Raw genomic sequence first — 12,824 nt, 5'->3', positions numbered from 1 at the left:
GTACTGTACTGTATTAAAGTTTTCCCGCCCCGACTTCCGTGTCAAATCCAGACATACTACACTCCCTAATCTGCATTGAATAATACTTTAAATGCAGACATATCTTGAATATTTGAATGAATAGTTGAATAATTGTGAACGAGTTACGAAGTTCGAGGTCGTTCGATTACACGCGACACCCGGTGCAGAGTGAATTACATTAATAACGTAAGATAATCCTAAAAAGTGAGGTGACCATCACTGTCGCGCATGGACGGTCAGAGTATGGAGGGCCGAGGCGTCGCGACGCCACGTGTCTTGCGGCCGAAATGGGCTCAGTCTAGGCGTCCGCGTCCGCCACGTCGGTCCCTCGTGCGAAAGCACGTGTCGCGGGGAAGAGTTCCGAGGAACGACCACCTCGATGAAGGCTGACCCTTTTACAAAAGAGGTACCAGCGTCGCCTCGGGCTCCAAAGAGAGCGGTCCCCTCGGACGCGTTTCTTTTAAGACTAGTGTGACAATAGGAACATGGTATCTGCTCTTGCTCGCGGGGATTCAGGAAGGATATGTCGTTGGACGTTCGGCTCCCGAGTCCATCGGCTATTAAAATGCACTGAAAACACTGCCCGGGCATAGTCCGTAGAACGTCTCTTCTCATTTCTTTGTAGTAGGCCAGGACGGAGTTCAGTCACCGTGAAACCTCGAGGATGGAAGATACGCGTCGCCGTTCGAGGTTCACGTGGCTAGTCCCTCGCCCCTCGGCGCCGGGGGTGGCGGGAGCCGCGCCGAGGGTGGCGTCGAGTTGCCGTCCGACCTCGCCGGTGGTTCCCTGTCGAAATGGTGCTGAAGAGCGTCACCCGTCCACGAGGGTACGCTCGCGTTGTTCTGATTGCTTCCGTTCGAGCCTGGCGTGCCCGGCGAGTGCGACGGCGACGGCGTCTGGAAGAGCATGGACCCGGATGGAATCGAGGACTTCCCGTCTAGCAGCGGCCCGTTACTAGTCGCCGCCATCGGCTGCTTGTCCAAGGGGAAACCCGCGCCAGCCGCGTACACCGAGCCGAACAAGCCAGCGTACTTCCCGGCGGCCACCGAATGGCTCGGCAATCCGTTGTTGCTTTGTATCACCGAGATCTCGTTCAACTGTAAGTAATGCACGCCGACTGGTTAAGTTTATTCGGGGGCAAATACCTACAAAAACGAAAGGAGAAAGATTATCGTTAATCGCATCGGATACATTCTCTTTCTAACTACTTCGTCTTCCCAATGCTGGATTAACGCGACTGTATTTCTTTCCAAGATCTAATTAAGGACACTAATACTATTGACCATAGAATTGTACTTTTATATGAACTCTGGAATTTATGATTATTTTAGGATTCTGTCTAGATTATTTTATTGTTACTTACTTTCTGTTGCACACCGTTAAGGAATGGCGCGGGTAGATACGGGTAGAAGAGATCCGGCCGTCGCTGGAGAAACTCCGAGTCCTTGGGGGTGATGGGCAGGGGTGGCAAGTCCAGGGACATTCGACGACCTCGCCGAGAGGCTCCGTTGGTCCACATATGGGTGCCCATGTGCACCTGCGATCAGAAGTACCGTACGGTACCGGTCAACGTAGGTGTCGGAAACTTTCGTAACAGTGGCGCTGATCTTTCATCGAGCTCGCGTTCTTTTTTCTTTTTCTTCCTTTGTACGTTACGCGTTAGACAGCGTTAGTACAAGCGATAGCAGCTAGCCGGTGTTAGTGAGTAAACTCAAAATATCCGGACACGATTGCGGGATGAAGGAGTAGATACAAGGGGGGAGACAGAGTACGGAGGAGAGAGACGGACAGAGAAAAAGAGGAAAAATCATGTGTATACCTTGAGATTGCCCTTGGTGGTGAAGGCCTTCTGACAGACGGTGCATCGGAACGGTTTGTCGCCCGTGTGGGTTCTCATATGGATCTGGAGCGCCGAAGATGAGGAGAAATTCTTATTGCATATCTGGCACAAGTGTTTGCTCGGCACGCCTGCAAATACACACACAGAGTTTCGCTGAACAAGACCCTGACACACAAGTTTGGCGAGCGTTCTCAAGCTTTTCGTTCCTGAGACGGGAAAAAAAATTTGGGGGGGAAGAACTGTGGTCGGTTTTCGTGGGCTGACGGAGACCCGTTACCATCCTCGGACGAGACATACGAAAGGGTTGAAAGTAGGAGCGAACCTGCCACCAGGGACGTTGCGCGCCAAGTAGAAAGAGCGTGCAGAATACGGAACAGCGAAGCACAGGCAAAAGTGCGAATAAGCGAGAAGCTAGATTCCATACGATATACCTATGTGTACTGTTCGCGTTCTCGATCGGAGGAACCGAGGGCAGCGATCTTTTATTTAGCGTGAAAACAGTTCAACCTGCGAAGCGAAGCCCCTTGGACCGTTCGAATCGTGCTCGATGAAGAAGCAGACCGAACAGGCGCCTTTCAACTTCCGGTGTTCAACTCGAGGTTCTACTTACTGGCTGGTCTCTTTGGCGCTGGCAGCTCGCCCTCGGGCGGTGACCTCTTCACGGCGATGCTCTGCTCTATCGAGGTCGGCGGCATCGGTGGCGGAGGCGGCGGTGGCGGCGGCGGAGGTGGCAGACTCGAGTCGTCCACGCACATCGGACTTCTCGAAGTCTCGAGCTCCTGCGACTGTTGCTGCTGCTTCGAATCGCTGAACAGATGCGGCGGCATGTCGCGGATCTTGTGTGTCAGCATGTGCTGCTTCATGTTCCCCTGTGGGACAGAAAACGACACCTCGTTCCATTATCACGCATTCGGCTGATCTCTAGTTCAATCACTTCATCGATCGCATCACTCTGCATAATAACGCGAATAATTAGTGTTAATACACGCCTAACTACAACGTAGGTAGATCACCTTGGTAACAACGATTAGAAGAATTTTATTAACGAGGAAGCTTATCTTGTAAGATTTATACGCCTAGGTCGGTCGCGGGCTGAGTAAGCCTGAACGAAACGAGAGGACGAGATATTACCACGGGTCGCTATAATTCTATTATGTGTGGGATTAGGCAAAGAGCGGAAATACACAGTGATGTTATCATAGTTGTTTGTTCTCATTGTCAAAATGCCAGGCAGGCTCTTACCAGGAGGCCGTGCGCCGAGGGTAGAAGTCCGAGGGCGGGCGACATCAGCGGGGGTAGGCGGATGGCAGGGTAGACAGGCGTCAGCCCCCGCCCCCCTCCGGCTCCTTTCCGCCCCCGGCTCTTCCGCTCCTCGGGTCGCCGCCGCCGCCTGCGTTTCGCTTTTTCTCGACTATCGGCGCACGATGACCCGTATTGCGAACGATCGGGTGAAGTGATCGAACTGTTTGCGGGCAACGGTTGAGACGCACAGACGCATGCTTGCTGCCCGGAACCGTCGTTCTGAAATTATTCGTAGAAACAAACAAAGATATATAGCGGACCGAACCGGGCCGTGTCAGGCTTGGTGATCGTCGATTCTTGGCAATGATTCATGTAGACAGGACCGTTTTTCTACGACTCGCTTTGCTTTCACTCAGTTAGAATCAGACTTTATATCAATTTTATTTTAACAGAAGGACTAAGATTAATTATTATAAATTACCTATTAACTATAATATATTTTGTATTGGAAAATTCTTAATTTGTGATATTTTCGAAATATCGATGGAATGCATTTTTGAACTGAAAAAACTTTAATGACTGCCTATAATTTTTACTTAAATAGATAACGAATATAGTTACGTGAAGTCATTGGAATTTATAATAAATCTCTATCATTAAAGATTTATATTAAGATTGAATTAATTCCACATTTGACATAGCATTGATTCTCTCAGATTGCACTATAATTAAAACTGCGATTTAATTTTTAAGAAAACCGCAAAGGCGGTGTAGAGAAAATTGAGAATTCGTTATTGATTGTATAATTGCAACCCTTAAACCGTATTCGTATAATTTCATCGAAAATTTACTTAACATTTCTGCTACCGCGACGAAAGTTAATAATGAATGATTCTAGACGCTGGAAGAAATCAGTCTCGGATTTAATTCGGTGAGCAGCAAACAATTTTAGGAACGAACGTGTCTCGAATTCGATCATCCCGATCCATTTGAACGAAGAGGAAAAACATAAACGGGGAGGGAGCCACTGCGGGTGACGGGAAATTGCGTTACCTTGGTGGAAAAGCCTCTGTCGCATATGGTGCATTTGAACGGCCGCTCCTTCGTATGGCTCCGGTAATGGATCTCCAGCGCGGAGTTGCACGCGAATGTCTTGTAGCAGATATTACATGTGGTGTTTCCACGCACTGTAACAGATCGTATTCCTTTACATTCGCCTACCGACAATTTTCCACCGCGTCTACCGTCCCGGGAGCGAGAGCAATTTGTAAACGCCGGTATTCGGCTACCGTGAAACTACATACTCCGTCGCGAACGCTAATCTAATCGTCAAAAGCACGCGGACGCCTCGCGACCGTTCGTTCGCTGGCTCGCCTCCGGAATGAACACGAAGCTCGATCGTTATCCACGTGGCTGGGCTCGCGTTTAAAGAATCGCGCGGAACGTCGGATTTTTAGTTTGTTTTCTTTTTTTTTTTTTCGGAAGGAAGTGAAATGAATCGTACAGACAGCAATCTGTTTTGCAAAGAAATTTATTTATTCGTATTTTTATTAAATATCCATAGTTTCGATTCTCTTGTTGCGCAAAAGAGAAATACAAAACTGATAACTGTGCACGCAAAGTTCTTTACTTCTAAATGCTCTATATAAAATAGTGGCTCGAGTCGAGAGAGATAAAGTGACAGATAGACAGTCGAAGAAACAAAGAGACAGAGAGAAAGAGAGAGAGAGAGAGAGAGAGAGAGAAAGACGGTGAGAGAAATAATGACAGAGGTACACATAGCACAGTAATACCGAGAAAGAGGTCGTTTAAAAAACATTGCAGATATAATAAAAAAAGAGACAAGCGGAAGGGTGGGAGTGCTAGGTCCGGCTACACCAGAAACAGGATTTTACGAGTCGATTATGTATACAGCGTTGGATATAGGCGGACGAATTAGAATCAGACTTGGCGGTCGGGATCAGTGAATCGTGTCAGATCGATCGGGAGGTGTAGCAGGAACTGCAGCTCGCCCTGATGCTAGCAGCGCCTACCTGCTGGCCCTCCGACAGCCAGGCCGAGCGGATTGTAGGTCGAGGTGGCGGCCAACACAGCCGACGTGGTCAGCGAAGCCAGTGGCCCGGCCGCGCCGCTTCCTGGCGTCACGGCGTTCATCGAGCTGATGCTGTTTATGCTCGATGATCCGATGCTGCTGGTCGACGGCGACGACGAGGCCGCTTGCAGCAGGCCTGCGAACATGCCGAACGGGTGCGGATGGTGCGTAACGGGCTGCGGGGGCGGCGTCGGTACCGACGCCACGGAAGCTGGAGTGGACGACGCCCGAGGAGTCAAATCTAACGGCGCCCCAGGATTCGGCGGACTGTTGCTCTTCTCGCTGCCGTTGTAACGATGAAAGGGCGGCGACCTGGCGGCATTTCCTAGCGTCGACGCGGCCGTCGTCGTGATCGTTCGTACCTGATTCTCGAGAGCGGCGAGCGAAGTCGAGAAGTTTTGTAAGGAACCATCCTTATGCTCGTTCTCCTCGCTCTCGCGGTCCTGTTCATCCTCCACGTCACCGCGACCCAACTCGCGGTTCATGTCGCACCTATCGTCGTCCTCCCTACGGTCCTCTTCCTCGTCATCTTGCTCGTCCGCCTCCTCGTCGTGTTCCTCCCCGTACCTCTGCTGCTGCTGTTGTTGCTGCTGATGTTGCTGCTGTTGAGGTTCTTCCTTCACGTCGACGTCGTTCTCCTGAGGCTGTTTTTCTAACGTCTGATGTCGCGTGGCAGGAAAGCCTAACGGGAAGCCAGCTCCAGCTGGATGGATCGGTGGAAAGCCTTGTGGGAGAAACGAGGCGAGTGGATGAGGCGGGTAACCGGGCGCGAATTCGTTAACTTCGCCGGCTTGGATTTGTTCCGGGCTGAGTTCCGTCGGCTCGCCGGTGTGCAAGCGTATGTGCTGCTGCAACACCAGCGCGTTCGTGAATTTCTTGTGGCATACCGGACATTGATGCAGTACCCTCAGCGGCGGTTTCGCCCTGTGCACGCCCATGTGAGTCTTCAGGTTACCCTTCGTGGTGAACGCCCGACCGCAGATCTTGCACTTGAACGGTCGCTCGCCTGTGTGCGTCCTGTAGTGCATCTGCAGCGCGCTTTTGCACGACAGTACCCTGTGACAAATCACGCACTGATTCGGATCGGTCAGTTTGTGCTCGATGTTGTCAACCAGCTGCTGCAGCTTCGAGGTCTCCGAGGTTTTCGTGATCTCGATCAAACTCTCCCAGGAATTATCGTTGCTGCCCGGCCGTGGCAACAGGCTGGAATAGATGGCCGGATCTTTGGCGGGATCGATCATCTCAGCGGTCGATACCGCGGGCGCGTTCACCGCCGTCGGAGCAGCGTGATGCTGCGGTATTTGATGATGGCCAGGCGGTCCTGGGAACAGAATCCCAGCGAACGATGTTTGAAGGCTTCCGCTGCTCGCGCTACTACTCGCAGGAGAGGCTCCAGGGTACGCGACGATATGCTGCGGCAAACGATTGACGTTACCGCGGCCGGACAGATTCTCGGGCTGCTCCTCGATCTCCTCGTCGACCTCCATGTCGCCGTCTCCTTCGAGTCGTCCGCTGATTTTGCTATCCATACTACAGTCCTCATACGTCTGCGGTTGCGAGGGTGGATTCGCGGAGGATTGGGGTGAGTTTAAATACCGTCTGGTCGTCTCCTCGAAGTCTTCGCTCTCCTCCTCCGTAGGCTCCTCGGCTTCCTCGGGTTCCTTTTTCGGCGTTATCGTGCCAGTCGCTTCTCGGCTCGTCGGCCGCTGATGTTGCTGATACTGCTCCTGCATCGGTGACCGCTGCTCGAGTTTGATCTCGTCCCTCTGCTCGAGCTGCTGCTTTTGTTGCTGCTGCTGTTGCTGCTGCTGCTGTTGTTGTTGTTGGTGGTGGTGGTGGTGGTGTTGATTGTCGTGAAAGGAATGACGAGAGTTCGACACAATCGCGGGGGAATGTGGGGATGTAGTCGTCGGGGCAGTGGTAACGGGTTTGCTCAGATTCTCCGGCACGTCCTGATCGTCCCGATGAGCGACGACCGGCGATCTGTACAAGGGCGGCATACCGGGAAGGGCTAAACTGAGCGGCAGGGGCGGCTGAGGAGGTAGAAAACCGTGTGCCGCCGCCGGGTGAAAGGTGGGATGATGCGAGGGCGGCGGCGGCGGCGGGGACGGCATCGGTCTCTGACCGTGGGCGATTTGCTGTAGCAAGGGTGGATGGTACTTGTCCAGGTGTTCCGGAACGGGATTCGGGTTCATCTTTACGTGTGGAAACTTGGCCGTATGCCTCTGGAAGTGGACCTTCAGGTTCCCTTTCGTGGTGAAGCGGCTGCCGCAGACGTTGCATTTAAAGGGTCGCTCACCTGTGTGCGATCGTATGTGGATCTGAAGCGCCGAATCGCTGCCGAACACCTTGCCGCAGTAGCGGCACCGGTGCTTGAAGAATGGTTCGCCGCGGCCGCTGCCGGACTTTGAATCGTACGGTGAGAGCCGGGAGCCCTTCCCGCCTCTGAACGCCAGCTCGTCGGCGAGGTTGTTCGCCAACAGCCCCTGGCTGGCGTTGTCCAACACCTCCTGGGCTCTCTTCTGCAGCATCTCAAGGGTGTTGGGCTCGTGCAGCGGCGGCGGATCGGTGTTCGTGATTATAGACGAGGCTAAGGAAGAACTGATCGAGCAGTGTGGCGGTATTTGATGGGACATCGGCACCTGGCTACCGCTGCTGGTGGTCGCGGTCGTGCCGGTCGCATTCGACGAGGCAAGTGGTAGGCTCAGTGGCGAGGCGCTGCTGGCTGGCGTGGGCCTTTCTTGAGTCAAATTAGGCGTCATAGGAGCTGGCGAGGTTTGCTGGTGACTTGGTGGACGCGAAGAAGGTGGCGACGTCAGGCTCGACAGAGGTTTTGGCTGGATGATAGGAGACGGAGAGATTTCCTTGGTGTCCGTTGCATCGCCCGGTACTTGCTGCTGCAGCGACGCCTGACTGTGCGTGATGGACAGCTGCTGCTGAAGCTGACTGATCAACTGCAGCTGAAACACTTGCTGATGTTGCAGAGTGTACAGGGTGCTTTGCAACAACGCCAGGTCTTGGAGAGCTGCCTCGCTGTCCGCGCCACCGGCCAACGCGGTTGCCGCGAACTGGGCGACCGCAACCTTTGTATTCTGGAGCGCTTCCAGGGTGACGTGACTAGTTCCGGCTGGCGGGAACAAACCGGCCGTTGTGCCGCCTTCGACAAAATTATTGTTGTTCTCCGCGTCTTGTCTATGACGCATTTGCTTTCGCGATCCTTCCTCGTCGTCCTCTTGTTCCTCCTGCTCGTCCACGCCTTCCTCTTCATCCTCCTCCAGAGCGTCTTCCTGATCTTTGTCGTCCTCGTCGCCCTGATGGGACCTGGACGCTGTAAGGTCCACGGCTTCGTCGCCGCCAGCTCCTCCGCCGCCACTCTCTTCCCCGTCTGATGTGAAATCATTTTCCTCTCCTGTAACACATGTTGGTATCGAGACAGTTAGTAGGCAGTCTTCGTTATCGATATTAAATTTAAATATATCGTGGCACTTAAGGCGATAAGATTGTACAAGACATAAGCCCTCTGTCAAAAGTTTAAGAAGTGTAATAAAAAAAGATATCCAGTATTGGAAGCAATAAAATTTTAGAAAAAAGGAAGGTTTATAAAATTGTTCGAAAGTGTCTTTTGAACTCACGAACAATTCTTGATGTATATTTATAAACTCTTGCACAGTGTTTTATTAACGTAATACCTAAGAACTCAAACAATCTTAAATTATTACCGTGTTACAATTCTGAATTCTGTTCGATTGTTATTTTTATAATCAGACTTTACGTGAACATTTCATGAACGTATCTTTGAATATTTCAATGTAAGTATTTTAAATATTCTGAATACATTTTGAATATATGAATACTTGAATACAAATATTCTTTTGAATATCTGAATATCATAAATCGAACGATCATCATACAAATTTCATTGTATGAAAATGCTCTTAATTTAAATAATTCCTAGACACGTATTCGTCTTAATCATTAAGAAAATTCTAGCTTCTCCACGAAGATAAGTGATTTAAAGAGAATTTCATAGTATTCATTGTTTATAATGCACAGAATAGGCGAGTGAAGACTGACAACGAAGCTTATTAAATTATACAATTTTTTTCCTATCATTGATCACGGGACATAGACACGCGTATTGTAGAAGCCTGTTCAAGCTGTACCCCCTGCTTCCTGCATGGACGGAGCAACTACACGAGGAAGCCATGCCAGTTTCATTTGTATTCAACGTTTATATCGTTTGCACGTATCGTACTAATGATGAAAAAGATGAATAAAAAGCGTGGCTCGTTTCATATGGGTAATACGCGTTCTATGAATTTCAAATAGTTAATCGCGTAGACGTAGACGATGCAGCAAAATGCATTTAACTGAAGATTTTTAAATCCTAATTGACATTTTCAAATCATTTTTGTAAAACAATTTAATTGAAAATAAATGATATTGACGTTGCATATTATCGAATAAATTTCTATTTGTAGATCGTTCCATGCATATAAAATAATGAAGCAGAAAGAACGTATTTGTATCAGAGATCAATACGTACAGAGTTGTTTACTTGAATAGCCTCGGGTGAAAATTGATATATGCATATGAGCTTATGTTAAAGAAAGGAATTTTGTTAAAATTCCTTGCTTACTAGTTAGATCCGTTTGCATTATAAATCAGTGGATGACATTAATTTATATTGATGTACGCGTTTGAAAAATACGTTGTTGTTGGGAATATAACAGGCTTCTGGCTTTCACATGAATAGCCTCAAGTATTCAGTCACAGTTAGTTGATCCCTCGCGATAAATCAAACAGGAAGAATTTACGACAATTCTACATTCCATCATTTTACATGTCTAAATTATGTGTATTCATCTGTGTTATTTTATTCATATTACATACAGTTCCCTACGAAAAAATAATTTGGACGATTCGAGGCTGTGTCCAAATGAACAGCATTTTCGTCAGACAGTTGATATGATATTCGTCTCGATCTTCGTTATTGATGATAATATCCAAGGTGGATAAGGTATTATTAGGCTAAGAATAGGTAAGGTGTTTCATTATTCTCATATGAAAATGCATCCATTGAAAGATTGATCAGAGTAAAAGTATGCGAAGTACAAATAAAGAGTTTGATGACTCCTAAACGACAACAATTGACTTCACTCCCTAAATGAGATGATCTCACTAATAAATGAAGAATGATTGCACTCCAGAAGCTGTCGAAGATGAATACATAAATATGTAATTTTTAGTGATTGAGAGCTATCCTAATCTACCCATTGAAAATCGGAACGAACTTTCCGGGCAACCTGATAATAAAGATTCGCCTCACGACGAAAGACGGTCGCCAAGGCTGGAACAGGCCGGACGGCTGACAGGTCGAGGAATAATACTTAAAATGTACAGTGTCGCGTTGAAACCGATGCAGAATCGCTAATCGTGGGCCACTCCGATTTTATTACCATCGAGGCTCACCGAAACGAACGGTGACGATAATTTCATTGAGGTCCACGATCGTCGACACTCCACGCTTTTGCATCGCCGCGACGAAGCATACCTGCGCAGCTGGTGAACGCATTAAAAAAAACAGTGTCGAATAGTACGCAACGAAGATCCCGCAGAAGAGCGCGCGGGTGCATTCGTGTCAACGATAAAGACCGATTAGTATTCCGTGGTGCGGCGCGTGAAACCCGTACCGCTTGGAAACTTTTAATACGCGCACCGGGGCCAATGAAAAATGGAAATCGCGTAATTACTATTCCCGGCGGGCCGGCGAGACCCGTTCGAACCGCACCAGTTACAACGTTTTCACTCGCCACTGATCCACTGTTCCCCGACAGCCGAAGAGCTTAACTACGAAACTTCTCACGACGCTCTCGGCATCGGAGAGAGAATCCCATGGTGGAGGCGTCACAAGCGTATTTTCAAGGTCAGCGACGGTGCGTACCGGAAGATTGTTGGAACGAGAGCGGCTTAGAGGGTCTGCAAGTGGCCTGCTTGCTCCCGCGGCACTCGAGGCGACGCGTGATGCTCCATCTCATCAGTTGCATTGCTCGCGCGGGTCGCTAACGATAAGCGCTGACTTCCGACGACGCGTGGAAGCTACGCTGCGTTTTCGGGACCGGACGTCCGCGTCGACGACCGCCGGTGTCATCCGGCAAGGACGAGAACCGACTGATCGCTTGGTAAAGAGCCGGCCTGGGCGTAGGTATCGTCGCGCAACATCATGCGTCATCCCTTACCCCCACCGAGGACCAGATTCACCCCCACCTAGGTTGCGATCTACCCCCACCAAAGGTTTAATATCCCCACCAGGTGGCACACAGTTGTACACTCGGTTATGACAACGAAGGCGGCGCGGTTCATAAATCAGGGGGTAAAAGGCGGAGCCTGTGAGAACCACTCAGAGACCGGTTATTAATTATTATACAGCGCGGAAACCCCTCTTTGCTCCCCTTGGAACCACCTACGCCGTCCGACGACTTCCGGATCCACGGCCGCCAGCGCGCTGCGTGCGAAACTCGCGGACTGACACGCTCCGCTTTCGATTTTGTTTTTCCCCCTTCGCGCTGTCCTGTCGCGCTCTTCGACGCTTGGATTTCTTCTTCTTGCCTCCGGGGACAGGAAAGTGTGAATTCGAGGCGCCCCGATAAAAGGAGCCTCTCTGGAATGCGTCTAGACTAGTTCCTTTTCTTTTTTTTTTTGTGTCCTTTTCTTTCTTGGAGGGAATTCTTGATTTCGGGACGGGAATGGAGATTTCGGATTTCTGTGGTTCAAGAATAGTTACACTTGCTTCAAATTCTTGGAATTGTTCACATATTTCAAAACTTTGGCAGATTTGTCAATAAATTATTGTTACAGGTTTGGATTTTCTTGATATCTTTAAATGTTTGAGGATAAAAGATTTGAACTTTCATGTACAAAGGCAGCTTTCACTCGGTCCTCTGTCCTTGAAGGAAAAATTCTTAGGAAGGACGTTTCGGTAAGATACGATTTACACGATTGTGTGTGTATAGTAAACGTCCCAATTTCTCTTCTTCACAATTTCTACTCACTGTCTTTATTTCTATAATTTTATATACAGTCTCAAGTCACTGAGTAAAAATTGTAACATGAACAGAAATTAATCTTATCATGATTTTTCTTTAGTCTAAAACTAATTCCTCTCGATTCATTTCGTGTACTTTTACGATTTAAACATTTCTACTCTGTGAATTGGACAAACTTTAAAAATATTAAGATGCTATTCATGATTTACGATCTGGCGAATGAGATTGAGTTCATCGGTGAAGTTCCTTAATTTACTATCAATTAACCTGTGAATACAAGTATGCAGCGATCGTCAGTAAGCGTAGCTTCTCTAACAAAGAAACAGCTGGGCGTGTCGAACGCAGCAACTGAATAGAACCTTGCCGGATTATCTATACATAGGTACTAGGCATAAAATAGCTTTAATTCGATTACGTGTTATTGGGTGCGAACATTGGAATTTCCTACGGCTTCGCGATCAGCTTCTGACCTCTTCAAAACTACTTACGCAACTCGCAGTTTACCGTTGAATAAAAAGCTTTATATCAAGAAACAATATCTTCTAAATACACGTTTCACAAAAACAAAAATGTCGTCATGTTC

General features: G+C 48.8%; 1 protein-coding gene across 4 annotated transcripts in view; it reads right to left on the bottom strand.

Moving 5' to 3' along the window:
• Positions 1–10: 10 nt before the first annotated feature.
• Positions 11–12,824, bottom strand: part of salm (spalt major) — a 67,022-nt gene continuing 54,208 nt past the window's right edge. Inside the window, exons 1-8 of one of the 4 annotated variants that reach the window (XM_018033580.2) lie at positions 11,140–11,352; positions 5,137–8,604; positions 4,157–4,290; positions 3,104–3,382; positions 2,472–2,730; positions 1,841–1,989; positions 1,385–1,558; positions 11–1,118 (exon numbers count right to left, since the gene is read on the bottom strand). In XM_018033580.2, coding sequence (XP_017889069.1) covers positions 714–1,118; positions 1,385–1,558; positions 1,841–1,989; positions 2,472–2,730; positions 3,104–3,382; positions 4,157–4,290; positions 5,137–8,604; positions 11,140–11,242 — 4,971 coding nt within the window. In that variant the 5' untranslated portion in view covers positions 11,243–11,352 and the 3' untranslated portion in view covers positions 11–713. Of the gene's footprint in view, positions 1,119–1,384; positions 1,559–1,840; positions 1,990–2,463; positions 2,731–3,103; positions 3,383–4,156; positions 4,291–5,136; positions 8,605–11,139; positions 11,353–12,824 lie in introns of those variants that run through there. The other 3 variants (XM_018033571.2, XM_018033589.2, XM_026818264.1) reach the window with 3 other exon arrangements.

Source organism: Ceratina calcarata, unplaced genomic scaffold (genome assembly GCF_001652005.2).
Source record: "Ceratina calcarata isolate Rehan_Ccalc_2016 unplaced genomic scaffold, ASM165200v1 scaffold141, whole genome shotgun sequence".
Classification (NCBI taxonomy): Eukaryota; Metazoa; Arthropoda; class Insecta; order Hymenoptera; family Apidae; genus Ceratina; species Ceratina calcarata.
This window is presented reverse-complemented; position numbering and strand designations above follow the sequence as displayed.